This window comes from Mustelus asterias, chromosome 19 (assembly GCF_964213995.1).
Source record: "Mustelus asterias chromosome 19, sMusAst1.hap1.1, whole genome shotgun sequence".
NCBI classification, from domain to species: domain Eukaryota; kingdom Metazoa; phylum Chordata; class Chondrichthyes; order Carcharhiniformes; family Triakidae; genus Mustelus; species Mustelus asterias.
Genome location: NC_135819.1, coordinates 69,485,409 through 69,510,964, shown reverse-complemented (window position 1 = coordinate 69,510,964; position 25,556 = coordinate 69,485,409). Strand labels below are relative to the sequence as shown.

General features: G+C 41.2%; 1 protein-coding gene across 1 annotated transcript in view; it reads right to left on the bottom strand.

Moving 5' to 3' along the window:
• chchd3a (coiled-coil-helix-coiled-coil-helix domain containing 3a) overlaps positions 1–25,556 on the bottom strand; it is a 301,499-nt gene that overhangs the window by 154,060 nt on the left and 121,883 nt on the right. The window contains exon 4 of the mRNA XM_078235821.1: positions 25,345–25,489. Coding sequence (XP_078091947.1) covers positions 25,345–25,489 — 145 coding nt within the window. The remainder of the gene's footprint in view (positions 1–25,344; positions 25,490–25,556) is intronic.

The following is a 25,556-nucleotide window of genomic DNA, read 5'->3' as shown; positions in this document are numbered from 1 at the left end:
ACAAGTTAAGAGCCTATGGTTTTGGGAGTAATATAGTAGCAGGGATAGAGGATTGGCCAACAGAAAGCGGGGGGGGAAGAATGGGTCAAATGTGATTATATGAATATAGGTGAAAAACAAATTGTGAGGAGCACATAGTCTGCAAAGGGATATAGAAAGGTTAAGTGAGCGGGCAAATATTTGGCAGATGGAATATAATGTGGGAAAATGTTAGGTTATCCACTTTGGTAAGAAGATTAGAAAAGCAAAATATGATTTAAATGGAGATAAACTACAGAATGCTGTGGTACAGAAGGATTCGGATTTCCTTGTACCTGCAACATAATGTTCTGCAAACACAAGTAATTGGGCAGGCAAATGAAGCGATGGTCTTTATCACAAGGGGATAGAGTACAAATGTTGGTAAGTCTTGCAACAGTTCTACAGCGTGTTTGTAAGACTACACAGAAGACTAAGTACAGTTTTGGTCTCCTGATTTATGGAAGGATATATTTGTATAGGAGGAGGTCAAGAGAAAGTTCCCGTGACTCATTCCTGGCCTGAAGGGAATATCTTGTTTACAAAGGTTGAACAGGTTGGGCCTACACCAATTGGAGTTCAGAAAAATGATCTTAATGAACGTATAAAATTCTGAGGATTCAGTCAGACTGACACATTTGGGGATACACTTGATTCTGTTTATTTAGAGAAACTGTTTCGAAGGACATTGGAAAATTCACCCTGGTGGGGCAGGGAAAAGAAATCCTGTTAAAGCTAAGCGGAGCTACGGGACTTTAAACACAAGACTATGGACCCTATTTTACCATTTTGATTCTAAGTGCTGGGCGGACTTGAAACTGGGAAACTCCGACTTTTAGACCCATTCTCAGGCGCCCCCAAATGCACTCTGCCTGAAAAAATAACACCAATTCTGAATCACGTTGCAGAAGTCTGTGGGCGAGGCTTAACACGTCAGAAACACTGCAACTCCAATCTGAGCCTTCAACTGCGCATGCGCAGTAAAAAAAAAATAGAAAAACGCTCCCTTGCCACATCATGCCCGGGCTGGATCATGCCTCACCCCTGGCCCCCACAGACATTGCCTCACCCCCACAACATAACTGACCCTCTTACCCCACAACCCCCGTTACCCAGACGGATCGCGGCCCCCTGCCCCCCTTCATCCTCCCCTGATCACACGCAGAGTGGCTGCGGATCCCCCCTGCCCTCCCCCCCACCAGAGAGTCATCTGACCCACCTCCCTCCCCCACCACCAGAGAGTCATCTGACTCGCCTCCCTCCCCCCGACACCAGACAGCCATCTGACCACCCACCCCCTATCACTGATTTGAGTCAGAGAGCCACCAGAATCTCTGAACTTACCTCTTCAGTAGCTGGAGCGCCCCAAGGGACCTTTACGGACCATGCCTGTTTCGCGCTGAATCTAGATGAGTGAGTGAATGCGGTGGTAAAGGGGGAAGTGCTGGTAAGTTTGGGCGTGCAGCCCATTAAGTCACGTCAGTTTTGGATGCGGTCCCAACTGCGGCCATTTTTGGCCCTTGGTAAAGGGGGAATTATCGTGCTACTCGCCTCATGCCCGACTTTACCAAGTTTTCACGCCCGAAAACGGGCACAACTTGATGGTAAAATCAGGCCCTGAATTTCTGTTGAGGTACATTGTAACGTATAAATGTGGCATGGGATGTTCAATTAAGTTAAGAAGTTAATAGGGGATACCTTTCTGTAGTTTGGTGTTGGTTGCTTACCAAGCAAAATGTAATCAATGTTGATTTTAGTTAGTTATAGTGACTATACTAAATCGTGATGTCTTGTGTGATTCCTTTGTGTCAGTCATTGAAAAATTCATATCTCTTTTTAAAGTTAGTAGTCTCTATGGGAATCATTAACAATATGAGAGTCAAAGGTTATGGTAAATAGGTGGGAACATGGAGTTGAGGCCAGATCAGATTAGCCATGATCTTATTTAAAGGTGGAGCAGGCTCAAGGGAATATATGATCCAGATTCTAGTTTTGCTAAATACTGTTTTGCAAAATACAGCAGGAATTTCAGAAAGTTACGGATTCATATTTTCAAAATCTAGTAAGATTGCAGACAATAGCAGGCTTTAATCAAACAAACATGGAAAGTTTTAAGGGCGGCACGGTGGCACAGTGACTAGCACTGCTGCCTCACAGCGCCAGGGACCCAGGTTCAATTCCAGCCTCGGGTCACTGTCTGTGTGGAGTTTGCACGTTCTCCCCGTGTCTGCATGGGTTTCTTCCGGGTGCTCCGGTTTCCTCCCACAGTCCAAAGGATTAGGTTGATTGGCCATGGTAAGTTGTCCCTTAGTGTCAAGGGATTAGCAGGGTAAATATATGGGGTTACGGAATTAGAGCCTTGGTGGGATTGTTGTCACTGCAGGCTCGATGGGCCAAATGGCATTCCTTCTGCACTGTAGGGATTCTATGAATTCTCAACAAATCAGTGGTACTTGGGTGGGATGTGAGAGAGGGGTAAGTGGGCATGTGGCAACAGCCGAGGGCGGGAGAGAGAGTGGGTGCTCCCATTAAAAAGGAAAAAAGGGAACATTTGGAAGTATTTGTTGAATGAGAGAACATTTCAATTCTACTAAATGTCTACATACATAGAAACATCTTTTAAGTTTATTTCTGTATGTATGTGTCTATTGCGCCATAATGATTTATTTTGTGGCTTAATTATTCAATATTAAGAAATGTTTCTTAGGGGTTCCGTCAATACTCTTGGGAGGGAGGTCAAAAGCATTCCACGGCTGGAAAAGTTTGGGACCCTGATTTAGACTAAAATCAGGAATCATTTGCAGCCAGACCCACATTCTTTGAAATCCGATCCAAAGATTCTAGATTCTGCATTTTCTACTTTATTTCAATTTCAAACAAATACAGTTTTCTCTTTTTATACTAAGAGCGTGCATTGTTTTGCTGTTTTGAAGTCCTGGGTGGGTATGACTGTCTGCCTGCTGGTTACCATGTTACATAATGGATGATATAAATGCACACTTGCGACATTGTCAGCCTATAATCTGCCCACTTGCAAGGGAGCAAGAAGCTTACATTACCTGAAACTGAAATACTTTTAAAGATGGTATTTATCATAGTACAATTGAAATATTTGTAATTCTATCAACAATGGCAACATAACAAAGGATTCCTGAATACATGAACTGAGTGAGTACCCAAGATGAAATTAACAGAGCTTCTGATTATAGCTGTTCTGCTGCTTCCTGTCCAGATATGACAACTGTTAACTTCTCATTATATTTAGCACAACATACACAACACAACCAACAGCCAGTTAGCAAGCTCAAAAAATAATTCAGGGAAAATGCACCTCCTACTGCCATTGTTAATGTGAAACATAGGTGACTGACAGGGGAAAATGTGGTGGAACCTTGGACAACTATTTGTATACTTGATCCAATTTTCAGGTAGGCCTCCAACATTTTTAAAGATCCTGAGGGACAAGATTTATGAGCATTTAGAGAGGTTTAGTATGCTCAAGAATACTCAGCTTTGTCAAAGGCAGATCGTGCCTTACGAGCCTGGTGGACTTCTTCGAAAATGTGACTAAACACATTGACGAAGGGAAAGCGGTAGATGTGGTTTATATGGATTTTAGCAAGGCTTTCGATAAGGCCACCCATGCAAGGCTTCCAGAAAAAGTGAGAGGGCTTGTGATCCAAGGGGCTGCTGCCCTGTGGATCCAAAACTGGCTTGCCCAAAGGAGGCAGAGAGTGGGTATAGATGGGTCTTTTTCTAAATGGAAGTCGGTCACCAGTGGTGTGCCCCAGGGATCTGTTCTGGGACCCTTGCTGTTTGTCATTTTCATAAATGACCTGGATGAGGAAGCGGAGGGATGGGTTGGTAAGTTTGCCGACGACACGAAGGTTGGTGGGGTTGTGGATAGTCTGGAGGGATGTCAGAAGTTACAGAGGGACATAGATAGGACATAAGACTGGGCGGAGAAGTGGCAGACGGACTTCTACCCAGATAAATGCGTAGTGGTCCATTTTGGCAGGTCAAGTGGGATGAAGGAGTACAATATAAAGGGAAAGACTCTTAGTACTGTAGAGGATCAGAAGGACCTTGGGGTCCGGGTCCATAGGACTCTAAAATCGGCCCCGCAGGTGGAGGTGGCGTATGGTGTGCTGGCCTTTATCAATCGAGGGATTGAGTTTTGGAGTCCGGGGATAATGATGCAGCTATATAAGACCCTCGTCAGACCCCACTTGGAGTACTGTGCTCAGTTCTGGTCGCCTCATTACAGGAAGGATGTGGAAAAGATTGAAAGGGTGCAGAGGAGATTTACAAGGCTGTTGCCTGGATTGAGTGGCATGCCTTATGAGGATAGGCTGAGGGAGCTCGGTCTTTTCTCCTTGGAGAGACGTAGGATGAGAGGAGATCTAATAGAGGTATATAAGATGTTGAGAGACATAGATCGGGTGGACTATCAGAGGCTTCTTCCCAGGGTGGAAATGGCTGCTACGAGAGGACACAGGTTTAAGGTGCTGGGGGGGTAGGTACAGGGGAAATGTTAGGGGGAAGTTTTTCACACAGAGGGTGGTGGGCGAGTGGAATCGGCTGCCGTCAGTGGTGGTGGAGGCAAACTCAATAGGGTCTTTTAAGAGACTCCTGGATGAGTACATGGGACTTAATAGGATGGAGGGTTATAGGTAGGCCTAAAAGGTAGGGATATGTTCGGCACAACTTGTGGGGCCGAAGGGCCTGTTTTGTGCTGTAGTTTTTCTATGTTTCTATATTTCTATTCTTAGGATGCGGGCATCGCTGGTTATGCCAGCATTTATTGACCATCCCTAATTGCCCTCGAGAAGACAGTGACGAGCTGTCTTTGTGAACTGCTGCAGTCCACGTGCTGTTAGGGAGGGAGTTCCAGGATTTTGACCTTGTGACAGTGGAGTAACAGTGATATATTTCCAAATCAGGATCATGAGTGACTTGGAAGGGAACCTCCAGGTGGTGGCGTTTCCAGGTGCCTGCCACTTTTGTCCTCCTAGATGGTAGTGGTTGTGGGTTTGGAAGGTGCTGCCTAAAGATCCTTGTTAAATTCCTGCAGTACATCTTGTAGATGGTGCACACAGCTGTGACTGTACGTCTGTGGTACGGGGAGTGAATATTTGTGGATAAGTTGCCAATCGATGGTGTCAGGCTTCTTCAGCACCATTGGAGCTGCACTCATCCAGGCAAGTGGAGAGTATTCCATCACACTCCTGACTTGTGCCTTGCAGATGATGGACAGGCTTTGGGGAGTTAGGAGGTGAGTTACTTGCCAAAGGATTCCTAGCTTCTGACCTGCTCTCATAGCCACAGTATTTATATTGCTCGTCCGATTCAGTTTCTTGTCAATGAGTAATAGTTGGATTATCTCTTGTTGGAGATGGTCATTGCTTGGCACTTGTGGTGCAAATGTTACTTGCCACTTGGCAGCCCAAGCCTGGGTATTGTTGAGGTCATGCTGCATTTGGATGTGGACTGCTTCTGTATCTGAGGAGTCATGAATGGTGCTGAACATGGTCCAATCATTAATGAACATTACCACTCCCAACCTTATAATGGAAGGAAAGTCACTGTTGAAGCGATTGAAGATGGCTGGGCAGTGGCACTACACTGAGGAACTCCTACAATGATGTTCTGGAATTGAGACTCTAACCAGCAGGGAGTTTCGCCTCCACACTCCCGAAGATTGCAGTTTTGCTTGGGTTCTTGATGCGTTACTCAAAGACTGCGTTGATGTCAAGGGCAGTCACTCTCACCTCATCCCTGGAGTTCAGATTAAAAATGGACAAAATGCTGTTTGAATAATTGAATAGGTTGCTGAAATTCTAACTTAGAAATTAGGAGAGCATGAACCCATTTGTATTAGCTTATGATTGGCCCAGCCACTACTTCCTTGCGACAACTCAGTAGGAGTAACAGATACAATTTACCAAGATCATCTACAGCCTGAAGGCAAATGAAATAAAACACTTGTTAAAAAATTCAAATGTCAATCTTCTAACTATGGCCTAAGAAAGTAATTTTATAAGTTTAGCATAATCTCATTGCTTATTGACATTATGTATATAACTCAAGATTCAATGTGCTTCGTTTTTAAAACATAATCTCATCAATTTGTCCTCCCCCTTTCTAAGGTGACCTAATCATCATGTACTATTAGTCCTCTGATGTCTTACCACTTACTGAAACTTTACTCTTCTTTGTCCTTCTGCAAAATGTCTTTCATATTCTTAACATTTCATTTCAATTCCCCTTTGCTTTCTTCCTTTCTTAAAAAATGTATGAAAGAAATGAGATTGGAGGCCGGTAGACATTTTAATATGTTGTGCTGACATTTTATCACAAGGCCCCAAGTTCGAAAAGCTTACAATAGGAAATCAAATTTAAACTCAAGGAACTCACCAACATGCAAGAAAAGAGTTGGGTTTGTGGTGGCAAGTGTCAAAAGTTGAGTGACCTGTATAATCTACAGTATTTAACCAATTACTACTTTGAAATTTGCACAAAGTTGTCAATATTTAAAATACACATTAAACATAGTAAGGGAAGAATTTAAAGCAAATAGGTTTTAGAAACTTAGCTTGGTATACAAGCTATAGTGATTCTATGCCAGGCTGCAGGTTAGCATTTTAAGTGCAAGAAGCTTGAAACGAACAAATATCAATTGAAAACCAACTTCTGTTTGAATCAACAGAACGATACAAAAATAAAATTATGTCCCACCCAATGTGCTTTTTCTGATGTGCAATTTCTATGTTTTTAACAAAAGTCTTGAGATGTCTTCACTTGCAGTAATCGGAATGCAGTCAGATTCTTTGCAAGGAACAGGGTTACTAACATTTTTAAATATCGCATTAATTGCAACAGAGAATAATTCAGAAGTGTAGATAACAGGGAGCAACAATATCAATTATCTTGAAGTTATCAGGTAGTTAATAAAGGAAAATTATGTTCGCTTGACTTTGTGAATGGCCACCCCAACATTAACCGTAGAAATCACACGTGGGGATTTATTGAAGCAATAGGAAATGTTAAAATGCTGGTGGACATGTTTAGCATCGAGTATTAGTCTGTCTATCACTGACAAAGAACTGGCAAAGCAGTTGCCGATTGTTTCAGACAAAGGCAATTTCAGCTTGACATACCTTTGAGAAAGGAAAAAATTCTGTCCGAAAACCGAAGCCATCTTGTTTAAGAATGAATGGAAGGAGTCAGAAGGTGCAATTGCTCTGTTGTAATGGCCGCCACATCACTGGCAGATATGTGAATTAAATCAGTACAAACAAATGGTACTTTTAAACGGATTAGGAACAAAATAATAAATCAAGGAAAGTGAAGAGAAAACGCTGGAAAATCTCAGCAGGTCTGGCAGCATCTGTAAGGAGAGAAAAGAGCTGAAATTTCGAGTCCAAATGACCCTCCGTCAAAGCTTTGACAAAGGGTCATCTCGACTTGAAACATCAGCTCTTTTCTCTCCTTACAGATGCTGCCAGACCTGCTGAGATTTTCCAGCATTTTCTCTTTTGGTTTCAGATTCCAGCATCTGCAGTAATTTGCTTTTATAGGGATAGTGAAAACTTACGATTTCAAAAGGCTTAATACTGACATTAAACCAGAGTCACAGTATGGACTTCGACAAAGCGACCAAATACCTCTAGACCTGAATAATGAATGCGATTTAAAACATAAAACAAGTTATTGCATACATCAGAACTGCGCAAAACAGTGGCATAAACATAGAAAATAGTAGGCCACTTGACTTTTTCACCCGCTCTGCCATTCAGTACGACCATGGTTAACCCATGATATCCACAACATACTCCCACGATTTCCCCATACCCCCTGACACCTTAGTCTAGAGATCTATCAAATGCCTCCTTAAAGATATTCAGTGACTTGACCTCCATTGCCGTCTGTGGTCGAGAATTCTGCAGGTTCACCAACCTCTGAGTGAAGCAATTTCTCATCTCAATCCCAAATGTCCAACGATGCATCCTGAGACTGTGACCTCCTTGTTCTCGGACCCTTCCTCAGCCAGAGGAAACAATATCCTTGCATCCAGTCTGTCCAGCCTTGTTAGAATTTTATATGTTTCAATGGGATCCCCTCTCATTCAAGTTCCAGTGAATACAGGCCCAGTTGACGCAATTTCTTCTCATACGACAATCTGATCATCCCAGGAATCAGTCTGATGAACCTTAGCTGCACTCCCTCTAAGATAAGTATATTTTTCTTAGATAAGACGACCAGACCTACACACATTACTCCAGGTGTGATCTCACCAAAGCCTTGTACAGCTGCAGTCAGACATCCTTGCTCCTGTACTCAAGTCCTTTTGAAATGAAGGCTGACATATCATTTGCCTTTCAAAGTGCTTGCTGTACCTACATGCTTGCTTTGTTTCTGGTGTATTAGGATACCCTTTGTATGTCAACATTTTCCAATCTATCACCATTTAAGTAATACTCTACCATTCCGGTTCTCTGTCCGAAGTGGATAACTTCATGTTTATCTATATTATACTGCCTCTGCCAGTCTAAACTTGTCTAAATCACCCTGAAAACAAACAGAGTAACAGTGCCAAATGCACAACAAAGGCGATGGGCCTTCACAATATCCTGGCTGTAATCCTGTGGATCTTTGCTCCAGTACCAGCCGCACTCCGAGCCAACTTGTTTCAGTACAGCTACAACACTGGCAGCCATCTGGATAGCTTTGCACATGTCTTAGCCACAAAAACAAGAAAAATCCATTCTGGTCAGTTGCCACCTCTTCAATCTACTCTAAGCAAAGTAATGAAGATGTTGTCAAATGTGCTATTAAGCAGCACTTACTCAGCAATAGTCTGCTCACACTGCTCAATCTGGATTTTGCCACGGTTGCTGGGTCATAGATCTCATTACAGCCTTGGCTCAAATATGGACAAGAGTGGATTCCATAGTTGAGGTGACTGCCCTTGACAGAATCATAAAATGGTCAGAGGAAACCATTTGGCCCAGTGTGTCCGTGCTGGCTCTCTCCAAGAACAATTCACTCAGTGCCACTCCCCTGCCTTTTTCACCCATCGCCCTGTAAATGATTCCCTTTCAGATAATGATTCTATGTGCTTAAGAAAGCCATAATTTAATTGGTCTCCACTGCACTCTCAAGCACTCTTTTGTCAGTGACCTAAATTGGTCCCCTGTTTCTTGATTCTTCCAAAATGGGAACAGTTTCTCACGAGCTCTGCTGTCCAGTCATCTCATGGTTTGAATACCTCCATCAAATCTCCTCCGAATCTTCTCTTCAAGAAGAATAGTTCGAGATTCTCCAATCCACCTACAAAACTAAAGTTCCTCATTCCTGGGACCAATCTCATGAATCTTTTTTTCACCTTCCTGAAGTGTGGGTCCACAACTCGACACAATACTCTACTGGAGGACAAACCAGTTTTTTTTTTACAGATTTATCTTAATTTCCTTGTTTCACACTTTTTGTCCCTATTTATAGAGCTCAGGATCGCTATTGCTTTATGAACCACTCTCAACCTATTCCACCACCTTTAATGGTATGTGCACATATACCTACACAGACTGTACCCTTTATTTTTTACTGTCTCTCCATATTTTTCCTCCCAAAATGATTTACTTCACACTTCTCTACATTAAATTTCATCTACTACTTGTCCACCCATTCCACTAATCTATGTCCCAGATAAATTTAACAACACTCTCCTTACAGTTCACATCATTTCCAAGATTTGTGTCATCTGCAAATTTTGAAATTGTGCCTGGCTGACCAAAGTCTCGGCCATTAATCAAAGAAACAGATAATTTCAGAGGGCATTTTAAGAGTCAACCACATTGCTGTGGTTCTGGAGTCACAAGTAGGCCAGACTAGGTAAGGACAGTAGATTTCCTTCCCTAACATTGTGTTTTCACGACAATAAACAATGGTTTCATGATCATCATTGGAGTGTGGAGTTGAGGTAACACACATTAGCCATGATCTTGCTGAATGGTGGAGCATTCCCGAAGAGCCAAGTGGCCTACTCCTGCTCCGAATTTGTATGTTCGTATGCGTATTCATAATGTGTAATTGAAAGACTTTTTGAGCAACCGTCTATGAATTATGATCAGTAACAAAATAAATATGACTCAATAGCAATTTTGAAGTTTGAAGTATAGAATGATAAAACTTTTGTTCCTATTCAGCAAGCAAGTTCCATTGCTTACAACGTTGCACAAGCTACATTATTTGTTGCACAACCCAGACTCTAACATGGCATTTTCCAGGCAGCAGGGAGGGCAAAGTAGGAAGGAAAATGAGCACAAGGAGTCTAAGTCTTTTGCAAACAGGGGCATAGAATACAAAAACATTTGGAGAAGTTAAACTGTTATAAATCACTGATCAGGCTACAGCAAGAATATTATGTCCAATGTCCAGCGCCCTACCTTAAGAGGGAACAGAGAAATTACAAAAGAAATTTACTAAGATTGTATTCAATTCAGAGATGGATTTTAGATATGAAAATTGAAGATGAAAAATGTTATTTTCGCTCGTAAAGAGCTTAGAAGATCTGACAGAAGTACGCATTAGGTGTCTTGATGAGGTAAAGCTATATTCAATGGTGGATCAATCAGTAACTAGAAAGCAGAGATTTAAGACTATCACCAGAAGAGTGGTTAGCTTTTTAATGCAGAGAGTTTGTGAGGTATGCAATTCCCAACCACAAAAAGATGTAAACAGTATTCTATGGCTTTTAAAAGGGAAGTGGATAAGGGCTGGGAAATGGGGACTAAATTTGTTGCTCTTCAGAAAACTGGCACAGGAAGCTGGTCTGAATTGCCTCCGATGACTCTGTGAAAGTAGATGTTTATTTTGTAATGAACGAGTTAAGTATTTGGTCAGCTATAATGTTTTGGTCTGTAGGTTTAGCTAGTGTATGTGTAATGTGCACAGAATTTTTATCACAACACAATCAATAGTTTCTCCAGATGTCCATGTGTGACTGACAGCTACCAAATAACCCTACAGTCCCCTACCGCAGACTTGATAACCACTAAAGGCTTCTAATATTTTTTGTATAAAGATTTCTGTCAACCCAAACATGTTTAATCCAACATGTGAATTGGCATGGTGTCATTTACAGGGACAGAACTTGACAGCTCTTCATTCAGCTGGGCTGTGTTGTGTTGCTTAATAAAGTATGAGCTCTGAAGGCCCAACAGTAATGAGCGAAAAAAAGAGAGTGCTCTGACTTGAATTTGAAAGGAGCATGTTATTCAAAATTTGTTCTTTCTAATGGCTGTGGAGCAACAATAGGTCTGGTCTGCTTTAATGTCCTGGGTCCCTCCAGTAAAACCAACGACACGTGTACAAGCAAACTGATGAATCCTGATATTACTTGTGCATGGCAGATGAAGGACATTTTTAAAAATTCTTCAAGTTACACAGAGCAGCAAATCAGTGTACCACAGCTTCCATTTTTGGATAAAGTATTAAGGAGCACATGTAAACAAAAATGGAGGACTCAAGAAAATTTATGCAATGAATTTAGTGAAGTTGTTGTTCTCACACTTGCTGACAGTCTCTTTTCCTTCTACTCCATTCAGACCATCAGAGCAGGCGTCAGGGACTAAATGGCCAAATACTGTTGCCACAGAAAACTCACCAAATAATCAATTCCCTAATATAAGATATTATAACCACAAAATAAGACCAAAATTGTTTGTGCCAATCCAAACATGTCAACCTAATGCAGATGTGACTGGTGGTAGAAAATTAACAAATCCTGACATTTCTCCTCTTCCCATCTTATTTAAGGGGTAACATTCTGACCAGGAAAACTGCAGATCAACTATGTTCCGAAAATAATTGCCTTACGATGGTCCATGTTACATTTCATTTGTGCCTTTTGAATGGAACATTTACTCAATAGCATAGACATCTCACCAGAAACATCATCAATACTTATTAAATGGCTTACTCCAGCTATTTTACATGGAATTACAACTCTCTTCAGTGACTTCAACTTATGATCGCCAAACCTGAACCAAGTAATACCTCGATATTCCTTTGCTCAGTAATCAATGAATCAAGTTAACATTTTAACCACAAAGTGCAAACATTATCTAGTACTGCACAGTTAAAGGTGTCCATGACTAATATGTTCACCAGAAGATTAAAACGGCTTGTGAATAGAATCATTTGTCACTCATCATCATTATTTTCATCCTCTTCCTTGGAATTATTTTCATCACGTGTCATTTTAAGGATGTTGCTTCTTCGGTTTAGGCAGTTCACTGCATAATACTTCAAATCACACCTGATTAAGCATCTATCCTTGGACATTGGTGGGATTCATTTATCTGTTATTTTTGCTCCAACTTTGTCAGCTGATACAACAGCGAGATCTGCTAAAAGTCCTTTTAACCTCATTCTGTCTGCCTTTAATCCTTCCATTGATTTGCTGCTTGTGACTGGTATCTGGACTATTTTAAAATCTGGCAGAGTGTTTTTGATTCTGTGTCACTTGCCTCCATGAAATGAGTGTTTCTCTCGGAATTCTCCTTTTCTGAAAATCAAACACCAATTACAAATCAGTTGCCTGTCCATATGGTACAACCTAGCACAATTTAGTAATTAAAACACCAACACAGATTTAGGGAATCCAGGGTTGACCCCTATTATTATTGAACTGGAGGAGGTGGTTAGTTGCATGTTAGTTGGTCAGATTGGATTTGAAATAATTGTATATGAATTGCATATGGAAGAGTGTACTCTGCAGTCACCATCGCCCTCAAGCAGTCTGGGAAGAGTGTACTCCACAGCCAACATCGCCCTGAAGCTATCTGGGAAGCAGCCCCTTAGCTCTACAGGACTGGAAACCTGACTACAGCTTCAAGCTAAGAGTTTTTTGACATGTTAGAGGTCGGTTCAGTTCGTGACTATTGTTAGTCGTTAGTAACTCTACAGTTAGTAGTCAGTAGCTCTACTAGTTGGTGGGTAGAAAAGCTCTGGATTGATGAGTACTGGTCATCTGGCAATTCATAGTTAACTCTTTCTTATCCTAACAAATTTAATGCAGGAGAGTTAGTTAACCCTTTCATAATCTTAGTGACAGAGTCGGAAGTCTAATAATAAGTCTAACAAATTAAGTCTACTAATTCTAGTCTAAGTTGTTAATTGTAAATTTGAGAGATGTCAGGAGAGGCCAGCCGAGCGGAATTTATAACTTGTCATACGTGGCGAGTCCTGGATGGTGCTCGTGTCCTAGATGACCACATGTGCAGGAAGTGCTCCCAGCTGCAGAAGCTGGAGCTCTGGGTTTCGGAGCTCGAGCAGTGGCTGGAGACACTGTGGTCACCCGTGAGGCTGAGAGTTACATGGATAGCACGTTTAGAGAGGTGGGCACACAGCAGCTCAAAGGATTAGAGCAAAGAAAGGAATGGGTGACCACCAGACAGTCCAGAAAGGATGGACAGGTAGTGCAGGAGTCCACTGGGGTCCGGCTCACTAACCGGTATTCCATTTTGGAAGCGGATTAGGGCGCTGGTGCCCGATTTATTCCCTTCCTAGAATCCTTCTTCCTTGCTGGGATATATTTTTGTTTCGAGTCATCTTGAGTTATTTTCATAAACATTTGCCAATGCTAATCAACTGTCTTTCCTGCTAATCTATAGCTGGGTTTAGTGGCTTCATCTTGGATCTGTTATGAATTGGCTGATTTCAATTTTGGCACTGGAAGGGTGTTACTGAGTCTCAATGCCCATGGGTTGGGGAAAAGAATGGGGGGAAGAAATTCATTCTCAGTTCCCACTCTTCAGCTTCCTCCTATGATCCTTCCTGGAACATTGTTTGTATGGAGATCCTCAGCTAGGATGCCTGCCACAGTCAAAGCTTGCTGACACTGTCTAGCTTAAAATATAAGAATGGCCACTCAGGAACAGTCTGCTTGGTGTCCACGGAACTATTCCAAGTGCTTTGGGAGAGAAAATGGCCAATAGAAAATAAAATCACTGATGCAGATTAACATTAAACCCAATCAAAGGATAACATTCTTCATCACAATATTGATAATTAGTTCTTCATTGCAGAAAGCTGGAGAGATGCATTATAACCCTCAGGCTACACTTCCTGAAACAATAGTGTGCCTGACCTTCTGTCTTTGCCCAATTTCAAAATTACCTAAATTGGTGAGATTTTCTATTAAAATGATATATGGGCCAAATGAGGTATGTAATAAATAGGTTGTAAACACTCTTTCTCCCTTGGGAAGCACGCTTCCTTTCTCTCTGTCTCATCATGTTATCTGCCCTGTGGCACTGTAATGAAGCCATACTTAAAACCATTTAGTTAGAAGTGCTTGAAAGGTTGCATGATCACAATATTCAGTGACAAGATTTGACAAATATAACACACAAAACAGTGGCTTGCAAATATGAAAAGCATTTCAACCATTGGCTTTTCCCTAGAGTTCAACTTCAGACATCCGCACCATGGAGTATTGTGTATTCAATGTCTTTCTAGCAATTCATTCTCCAGGAATTCACCCCTCCACCTACAAGAGCATCATATTGGTCAATTATTGCAGTGTTTCCTTAATCTGTATCAATGGTTAGGAATTGAAATTATAAACAACAATCGGTTGGTCGTACAGAACGTGAGTATTGCTGGAAAAAAAGACATGCGGTTGAAGCCTTTTGTCTTGCACTCATCAGGAAAGATGCAAGAATACCAAATTTCAAAAGGAGCTACAATTACGAACAAAAAAGTTTCTACACAAAAAGATGCTTGATTTTACAGCAATGTAGTTATGGCTTCAACTTAGGCCTTGTATTTAATCTTATTCATAATTGAGTGGCAATAGAAATCACTAATTCATAATTTATAGCTTACCCAATTGGCAGTATATTGCCCTCTGTGCTAATATGGAACTGAGACATGCAGGTTCCATTCCCAGTTTGGTCTCAAAGCTGATCTCAACTGCAGCAGTAGTGGCTATAATTAGGGGAGGAGTAAAATAATCAACCATGGTTGATGCTGGAGACCAGCAATGTTTAAAAAAAAAATCCAAAATTCCAGTAATTTGTTGAAGGAATGAGGCCACAAAACTCCATGGTTCAAACAAAATAATTTTCTTACTACACAACAAACACCAAATACTATTCACAGCTAACCTCTATACTGTAAAACCTAGAACCAACAAGTGAAATGTGAATTAACAAGCAAATTGTCGAAAATAAACTATAAATTACACATGAGAAGGCAGATCTTACAAATTGGCTCATCAATCGATCCAGCATGTGTGTCATCAATTACAATCTCACGTGTCCTTCAACACTCATCTTCCCCACAAAGAATTTCAGCCCCTCTTCTTTTAGGATTCCACCCGATTCTCAGCCGATAGCAGTGCACAAACAACCCAAGTTCCATAGGCACAGTGCTCACCAAAAAGGGTAACCATCTAGAACATAGAACAGTACAGCACAGAACAGGCCCTTCAGCCCACGATGTTGTTACATCTGCAGAGTCTCCCAAACTCTGCTCAAGTCGGCTTGGATCCAATGTTAGCTTTAAGAAACAGGTATAGCTGCAACAACTATATCTTCAATCAGGGACTGTCTCAAAAAATACAAGCCTTGAAACTATGGATTTCGACTCGCCTAAGAAAAACAGACAATGCTGGAAATACTCGGAGTTTTACAACATCATGGAGAAACAGTTAACTTGTCAGGTCGAGTATCTTTTGTCAGGATGAAAAGATGATTGACGTGAAATTTTAAACTATTCTCGCTCCACAGATGTTACCAAACTGGAGTATTTCTAGCATTTTCTGTTCTTACTTCAGACTTCTTGCATTCACAATACAGTCAACTCCAGTCATCTTCAGGAGTTCTGTTCCCACAAATTCTATGAAAGTTGAAATCACGAACATTAAACTTGCGCAATGGCAGTGTGTGTTTTCTACATGGTAAATGTGCGGTAAAGCTGAGTTTAACAGACCAATAGTTTAATAGGAGAGTCCAAATCGTGGATGAGCCAAGTTCTGGGGCCATGAACACTGATTTGATGTACATACACATTCATGCGGGCAAACAAGTGTGCGATAGAGGGGGATTGCGCGAATGACAGGAGTTGGTTGTATTTTGCTTTTAAGCCAAATACTCACTTCATCACTCACCTGATGGAGGGGCAACGCTCCGAAAGCTCACGCTACCAAATAAACCTGTTGGACTTTAACCTGATGCTGTGAGACTACTTACTGTGCCTATCCCAGTCCAACACCGGCAACTCCACATCATATTTTGCTTTTGTAAGACTATTTAATGCATGATGTACAATATTTATCTTTTTGAGGTTTCAAAATAAGGAGTTCCAAGATCATGATCGGAGTCCTCATGAATTTGAAATTCTCTACCCCGGGAGCTGTGGAAGTTCAATCATTGTGAATATTTAAAGCAGAGATTGATAGATTTCTGATTGACAGTGGATGTTAAAGGCATTGACAAGTTTGAGTTGCCATGATCGTATTAAATGGCCAGGTAGGCTCGATGAGCTGAATGACCGACTCCTGTTCCTATGATTCTCGAAAACTTAAGTTATAACTCAAAAAGTCAAAAGAATTTGATCAAACAGCCATGTAGTAAACTGTTCAGGAATATACTTTACTCAAAATTTCTGGATTTGTTTGCATTTTTTATCTTCATCTGGTTTTGTACTTTCATACAATTGAAAATTCCTTTGTGCCACTGATAAGTATCTTATTTATCCTCCTCCACAGAAGTCCAGAACTGAATGATTTTTGTGGCATTAAACAAATGTTAAAGATTTGCTATATTGCAGGTGACAGGTTGAATTGCTAAGATTACCCACTTGAATGAAGATTAACTTAAATGCAGGGATAAAAGTCTATTAATCTGAATATGGAGAAGGCGAGGGAAGAAATCTTACTCAACCTAGACCACCTGGGAAATGGCAGGCAGTGCAGCGTTGGCATATAATGCAAACAAAACAGAAATTTGACTTTTAAGAAAAAAATGGATTGAATGAAGACTCCCTCGTGTCTTTGCATGCATGTCGGTTCACAACTCTGCTGTAGAATGCAATCCTGATGTGAAGTAATTGTCTTATGACCATGACATCTTGGTCAGTTTCTCCTGAACTCCTACCTATCCCTGATTTTCCATTCTGCTCAACCTTCTCCATCACCCTCTCCAACTATATAATCCATCATATTACTGCCCCTCTTCAGCTCTGAAGAAGATCACTACAGACTCAAAACCTTAACATTGTTCTTCTCTCCACAGATGCTGCCAGATCTGATGCGCCTTTCCAGAATTTACTGTTTTTATTTCAATGTCTCAGAAGCATTTTATTCAACACCTAAAAATGAGAATGACCACGCAGATCAAGAAAAAAAAAGCCTCTTACTGGAGATTGGGTGATTCAGCACTGGGCTTGACACTGGTCCCTAGATTCATATCAAGTCATAGGTTGAAAGTCTTCTCTGCGCACTAATTGCAATGATTTTGTGTGAAAGGAGCATGGGCAGTGCCAACCCACAACTCTCCCTTAATTCCACCCCAATTGACAACTCACTCAGAGTCCACTGGATAGATTGTTTGGGAAATGGATAAATGTCACAATGGTGCCAAAGCGAGCACAGTGCTCTTTACTGGACTATTTAACTGACCAAAGGTTGCCCGACACTGACACTAGATGCTCAAAATGGGAAAATGTCCCATTTCCTCATCACCAAGAATTTTCATATTTAAAAAATCCTTAAAACATCTTACAAATATTCAAAAAGTGAAATAATGGACGAGGATTAAACTCTTGCTGAACATTCAGGGACTTTTAGTATACTTTGTTACCAAGTTACAGTTTGGGGATTTCATGCTACACCCCGGTGATACCACTGCCTGTGGCTTGGGGGAAAAAGAGGGTTTCAAATACTGGCTAGTTATATTCCCATTCTCATGTCACTCTGAAGTGGCTTTGCAATATTGTAAAAAGTCACTGTAGGATGACTTCAGTCTGCAACTGAATATACTTGAACCAGTAAACATGATTTTGCTCACCAGAGTTTAACAACCCCCAATATTAAACCTTGATAAACAGGTTATAACTAGTTTGGATCAAGATGTCCACACAATAAGAATAATTCAGCTAATCTGTTGATTTGCACCTCAGCTCTGTCATTACCTGTTCAGTGATTCAGTGTTTAAAAAATACTCAACAAAAATGTGTGGATCGTCTCATGCTAAGATTTGGCAGTGGAGAGAGATTCATTTTTTAACTAGTCCGTAAATTGACCATTGGGTACTTGTTGCATGTCGTACATTACTGGGCTATGCAAACCAGAAATAGTTGACTGCACTGACAGGTTAAGGATTGCTATGTGGATGTAGTACTGAAAGGGGGTGCTTCAGAAAGAGGTGGAGTGAGGAGGAGGCGATGCTGCACAGTGTGAATGTGGTGCAGTGCATGGGGGTTTGACACTGGCATCAGGAATCGGATTACCTGTGGTCAGCTGGACACAAACTATTCATGTCCTGTTGTCTGGTCTCTGCATTGTTTTACTTCCCTGATGCAAAAACATTCAACTCCATTGAAAGATGTGACAAAGAGCTATCAGTGCTTTGGCATTCTACTATACAACACCAAGCACATCGTTTTCAACTGGTTCTGTTGAAATAAGCTTCAATTTTGAGCTCTCGCCAAGTTAATTTTCCATGTTGAGAGATGTAAGTGATAGAAATTTGGAACCTTTTATCACATCAATTTAAGCACGCGCTCAGATAGCAATTTTATCAAGATTAATAGCAATTTATTTAGAAGCTAATACATTAAATTAGAATCATATGAAATTGTCAACACAGAAATAAATGCCACATAGGCGAGAAAAATACTGTTGTATTAAATTGCCAAACCAAAGAGATCGATTTGATTTAACTGTGACTGTACTTCAGCATTGGTTATGCATTTGTGTTGCTATGGTAATTAATGTCACCCTTAGGTTTACACATTATTGCAGCCTTTTGCACAGATCTACAATGAAGATATATTCAATGCAACATTGTGAATGACAGATGAAATTGGACCATGGCATGGAGTTTTGCATTTCATTCAACAATGTCCATTTGCTCTTGACTGCCCTTTCAGCAAATAGAGGGCATGGCATACTTTTGCCCTTGTATGTTACCAGGCAACTTATTCTCTGACAATAACATACAGCTTTCCATTATATGCAATTCTCTTCACAACCATAAGATTTTCACCAAACCAATTTTCGCAAAATCACAGCACAAAAAAGAGGCCATTCGGTCCTTCATGTTTCTGCTGGTTCTTAGGAAGAGCATCCAATTAGTCTCATTACTCTACTTCTCCCCCAAGGCCCTACATTTTTTTTATTTTCAAATTTCCTTTGAAAGTTACTACTGAAACTGCTTCCACCAGCCTTTCAGCAGTATAGTCCAGGTCCCAACAACTCAACGCATTAAAAATTTTCATCTCTCTTTTCTTTTGGTCATTTACCTCAAATCTGTCCCTTCTGGTTACTGGTCCACATACCAGTGGAAACAGTAGAGGTGTTCAAAATGAACAAGGATTTTGATAGAAAAAGCAAGAAAACCAAGTCTCTCCTTAATTGTTTCTACTCTAAAGAGAACAAACTCAAATGTCTTGAGTCTATTCACATGACTGAAGTATCTCACTCCATGCACTGACATGGAATTCTGGTATAACTTCCTCCTCCCACCTCAATTATTTCCTCTCCTTGACTGAATGCCCAACATTTCCACTGAGCAGAGTGGGAGAAGCCCATGTAGTTTCAGCCCCAGTGTTTCTCATCCCCCATTTCGGCTCAACGCGCTTGATACAGCACAAAAAAATAGTTTTACAACATGCCCAGTATGCACGCAGCTACAATTCAGTCTCATTATGAGAATGACTGCGGCTCATATTGGACAATGCGGCCTTCAATTTGTTTTTGAAAGAAGTCAGCCTGAAACTTCAGCAGCTCAATAAAATTATTTTCCGACATGCAATGGGCTTAATGAGAGCTCATTTCAACAAATTACTAAAACAGCTAGTCCACCTGAAAATATAGGATCGTTACACTGAGATGGTATTAAATCGTATTCTGCATTTTCCTCAACAATGGATTTTTGTTTGGTGCTGACTTCACTCACCATTTATTAGGACTCAAGTGATTTTATGTCAATGCAATATTGCTTATGAAAAGGTTCCATATTTGCTGGGACATTGCTCATTTTACTTGCAAACGTTCAACCTGACTTGCAAATAAATGATTTGCATGTGGCAGTGAAAATTTACAGATTATTTTTCTTGCCTTACACCTTACCACATGACTTTTCAAATTCTTTTCAGCAACCACTGGGCTATCTCTCATATGAAATTAGGCAATGATACTTAAAATCATTTCTGAAGTAGAACACTTCGGACTTGGAATTCAGTGATAGTATTTAATCTTCTCTCAAAAAGGAGTTAATCAGAGAAATTAAACCTTTGATAAATTTGGCAAGCTAGCTAAGGCACGAGGGAATTGGAACTACTGCGTTCCTGGCCTCCATTTCAGACAATCTACCACATCAATGATTAAATTGTGAATGCCCTCAGTCAAGTTACACAAACTTGGCATTATTTAACCACTGCTTTCTGATTTACTTGGCCTTCTATCCTACTCTTTTCAAGCTTGCTGATGTTTTGAATGGGGTGACTTGACCCTTCAAGTGCACGTAACAAGAGGAAGAGCTGAAGAATTGTACCAAAAACAGCACAATTCTATTTCAGTGTGTATTTTTAAGGGTGGAGGATGAATGATGAATGAAGTGACCAATCACTTCACGAATGATTTTCCACAAAGAGAACTACTGCCAGTTTGGAGTGGCAAAGTTAATAGCCGTCTGAAACCAATACAAAAAATAGCCTGAAGATGGAAATGCCAAACATCAGAAGTCTCTCAATATTGAAAACAGAAGGTATGCACATATTTTAAAAAACAGAGATTCACAACATTGTATGCATCACATACACTTGCAATAAAATTCTTGAAGCATACAAATAGCTAGACGATTTTAATAAATCAGCTTTTTTCTGACAGGATAAAACAAGCTAATGGTATTTTACATAAATCTCTGAAGAATAAAACAGATCAACTCTTCACTGAAAGATCATTATGGATTATCCCCACTCATTATTCATAATGCCTAGGAAAGTTGTTGGGGTAGGAGAGATGAAATAAGATGGGCAGGTGAAAAAGCATTTTATCACATAGTTTAAAATAACAACAGGCTTGTTACATTGATTACAGTGAATCTAACAATGGACCCGGTGACTGTGGAAAGGTGACAGATCTGAAAAGGTCTTTGATACTTGCTGAGGAAATACTTCTTTCGCAACCTGGTTTAAATAAAACCCTTGAAAGGCAATTATTTAGAAATGATGGCTGTAGATTCTATAATGACTTTCGCCACTGCGACTGCTTTAATGTCAAGTCAGACACAATGAATGCTTCAGTTTGGCTGGATATAAACCAAGTTGTGAAGAAGTAGGGTGACTACGAAACAAGGGAAGTGGCAGCACAGTAACTAGTTAATATTCAACAACTCATATTCATTTGATGTCTTTAATGTAATGAATCAAATGTCCCAAGGTAATTTGCAGGAACGTTATAGAACAAAATAAAACATAAAGCCACATGAAGAAACATTAGATCAGATGACCAAAAGCTTGGTCAAATATGTAGGTTTTAAGGAGTATCTTAAAAGAGGTAAGCGAACTGGAGAGGAAGAAAGGCGTATTTCATGTTTTAGGGCAGCGGCAACTAAAGGTATAGCCATCGATGATGGGGCCACTAAAATCAGATGCTGAAGGGGCCTGAATTAGAGGAGCACAGATATCTTGGAAGAATTACAGAGAAAGGGATGAGGCCATGAAGGGATTTAAAATCAAGGACGGGAATTTTAAAACCAGGACATGACTTGGCTGGGAGTCAATAAAGGTCAGAGAGGGCTGATGTGATCAGGAAAAAGGACGTGGTTCGAGTTGGGCAGCCATGCTTTAGATCACCTCATGTGCAACTTCTTCAATGCACTTTATTCAGACCTCCTTGGTCAAGGGCAGTTATTCACAAATGCTTAAACTTAAACTTCCCTCCTCCCCAACCCTTCTGAAGGTAGTGACTCATCCTACTGTGCAGTTCTCTCTGTATACCTGCGATTACCTCTCAGTTTTCCTTAACAGTCATTTAGGACACCTGGGTTGCAAGTGTTCATACGGTTTTCAGCTAAGACAGTCATCAGAGCCAAGGCACAACCTCATCTCACCTAATGTCCACACCCACACAATTTCTATTAACAGCCACAGCATAAGAACACAACGTTAGCACCTTATTTTGTGATGGAGACATCACAACTGAAACTGATCTCGACTTATCCTGAGATTCCACACCATGTGCTTGACTCTTAATTGCCTTGTGAAACAGCCTGGTGAGCCACTGAGTTGTACAAAACTACTACAGAAAAGTTGAAAAGGGAGGAAACCAGGCAGACACAGTGACACAATGGCACTGCTGCCTCACAGGGTCCCAGGTTAAATTCCAGCCCTGGGTAACTGTCTGTTTGGAGTTTGCACATTCTCCCGTGTCTGCGTGGGTTTCCTCCAGGTGCTCTGGTTTCCGCCCACAGTCCAAAAGATGTGTGGGTTAGGTGGATTTGTCATGCTAAAATTGCCCCCGAGTGTCAGGGAGGTTAGCAGAGTAAATACGTGGGGTAGAGCCTGGGTGGGCTTCTTGTCCATGCAGACTCGATGGGCTGAATGGCCTCTTTCTGCATTGTGGGGATTCTATTCTATGTAGCGACAACCTGACATTGACTTGGACAGTGGAAATGGCAACAGCACACTGAACTCAGCTTAACCTGCAAATCCTCCTTCTTATCAACAAGCTTATGCAGAGAGATGTTGCAAAGATTAGTTGAACAAAAGTCTAAAACAGTCATACTCACCAAATCATAACTCTGACAATATCCCAGACACCATCACTATCCCCAAGTATATTCTGTTGCTCCTCCTTCTTCAGTGATCACCCACTTGAGAGGATGATTGCCCATCGAGGAAACTCTGTTACTGGTCATGGGTTTTATGGGTTCTTGTGGTCCTTCATTAGCCCAATCCTAGAGCCACACCCGCCCACCGCACATTTGGCAAGTGTTTCTGGGAGGTGGAATTGGTCAGTGGACTCGAGATTGCTAGCATTCCTTTCTCAGGACCTCCTCTTGCCGTCTCAAAAAATTGCCCACTTCAATTATGAGGTTCCTCCAGTGAGGTTTCTTCCGAGTAAGGATCTTCCAGACGTTCTGATGAAGAGTCACCCAGGCTTGAAATGTTGGCCGTGTTCTCTCACCACAGATACTGTCAGACCCACTGAGATTTTCCAGCATTTTCTGTTTTTGTTTCTCCCAGATATTGATGTCTATTTTGGGTTTCTTGAGGTGAGCACTTCCTTTGTCCTCCTCTCGATCTGGTGCCTTTCTTGAGCTCGGTAAAGAAGATTTGCTTTAGCAGTTAGGACTCTGGCATCCTAAGCACATGGCTGCCCCAGTGGAGTTGGTTTTGGAGATCATGGCCTCAATGCTGGTGCTCTTGGCATGTTCGAAGACGCTGATGTTAGTACCAGCTGATGCAGAGAATCTATCTCAGACAGTGTTGATGACACCTCTCCAGAGCCTTGAGGTAGCATCTGCACGTAATCCAAGTTTCTGAGCCATATAGAAGAACTGGGTGGACGATTGTCTTGGATACGAGGACGTTAGTATCAGCGCACACGTTGTGGTGGTCGAAGATTGTCATCCGAAGGTGGCACTTGCGGATTGGATACGATGTTAGATCTTCGTGTCAATGTCAGTCTTAGATGAGAGGTGGCTCCCCAGGTAGGGAAAATGCTCCACATTTGGGAGATTTCTCCGTTGATTTTTATAGAGGGAGAAACTGGATCTTGCTCTGGGGTGGCTTGGTCAAAGATTTGAGTCTTCTTGAGCTTGGTCAGTCTCAGCCATGTTCTGTCCCACCAACAGGCCAGACCCACCAGAGGTAGAAGCAAAGCAGTACATAATAGAGAGAAACGTGTCCTGGGAGTCCTCAACACCGACTTCCCCGATGTCTGATGGCATCAGGTCAAATAAGGGCAAAGAAATCTCCTGCTGATTCCCGGGTAGTGCCCATCTCCCTCAGCTAATGAATCAGTACTCCTCCATGTTGAAAACCACTTGGAAAAAGCACTGAAGATGGTAGGAAAATGGAATGCAATCTGAGTGGAGATCTTCAATGCCCACCACCAAGGCTGGCTCAAGAACACCACCACTGAATGAGCCCTGAAGGACATAGCTGCCAGACAGGGTCTGTGGTCGGTGGTGAAGGAACCAAAGCGAAGGAGAAACCTACTTGATCTAACCAATCTACCTGTTGCAGGTGCATCTGTCCATCATAGGTTTGGCAGGTGGAACCATCGCACACTTTGCATCATATTCTGTGGAAATGCCACCATGTTAAATGGGATTGATTCATTACAGATCTAGCAACTCAAAACTGGGCATCCATGAGGCACTGTGGGCCATCAGCTTGGAATTGTATTCAACCACAATTTGCAAACCTCATGGCTCAGCATACCTGCCACTCTATCATTATCAAACCTGACAGATCAATTCTGGTTCAATGAGGTGTGGAGATCATGCCAGGAGTAGCACCAGACATATCGAAAAAGAGGTGCCAACCTGGCGAACCTACAACACAGGATTGCATGTTTGCTTAACAGCTGAAGCAGCACATGAGAGACAAAGCTATGCGATCCCACAACCAACACATCAGACCAATGTCCCACCACGTCCAGTCATGAATGGTGGAAGACAATATCATTCACATTGCAATGTATACTCACCAAACATACTTAAAATGTTAGTTTGCTCTGAAGGAAAAGACTACCAAATTGCATAATTTCGGAGTAGGAATTTGAAAAGTACAGCACATTCGGCAACACAGACCCAGCAGCAATCAATACCATATTACATAACTAAGACCAGCAGCCACAATAAAAGGTTGAATTATTGATAATTTCACCTGTCACTTGACTACTGGAGATAGTGCAATGGACTTTTTAAACACGCGATGGGTCCTATTACCTGATGTTGCACATTTTTGAAATGGCTTAATATTAGCCAATTAGCACTGACAGCAATTTTCTTCTAATTAGTGTTCATAGTTCTAAAACTAGAATGTACATCAATAAGCTAAGGTTATTAGTCTACTTACGGCATGCTTGGCTTTTACTCGTTCTTCTTCAGTCAGCGTTCTCTCCCGCAATACAGCTTTTATAAGACTATCACTTGCTGCATCTCGTTCACGTTGGAGAATCTTGCTAATTTCATCATGAACATATCGTTTATCATGTTCAAGCCTGTATTTCAAAACAAGGAAGGCAAAGAACAATATATGACCATTTAAAATGAGATAAATATCAAATG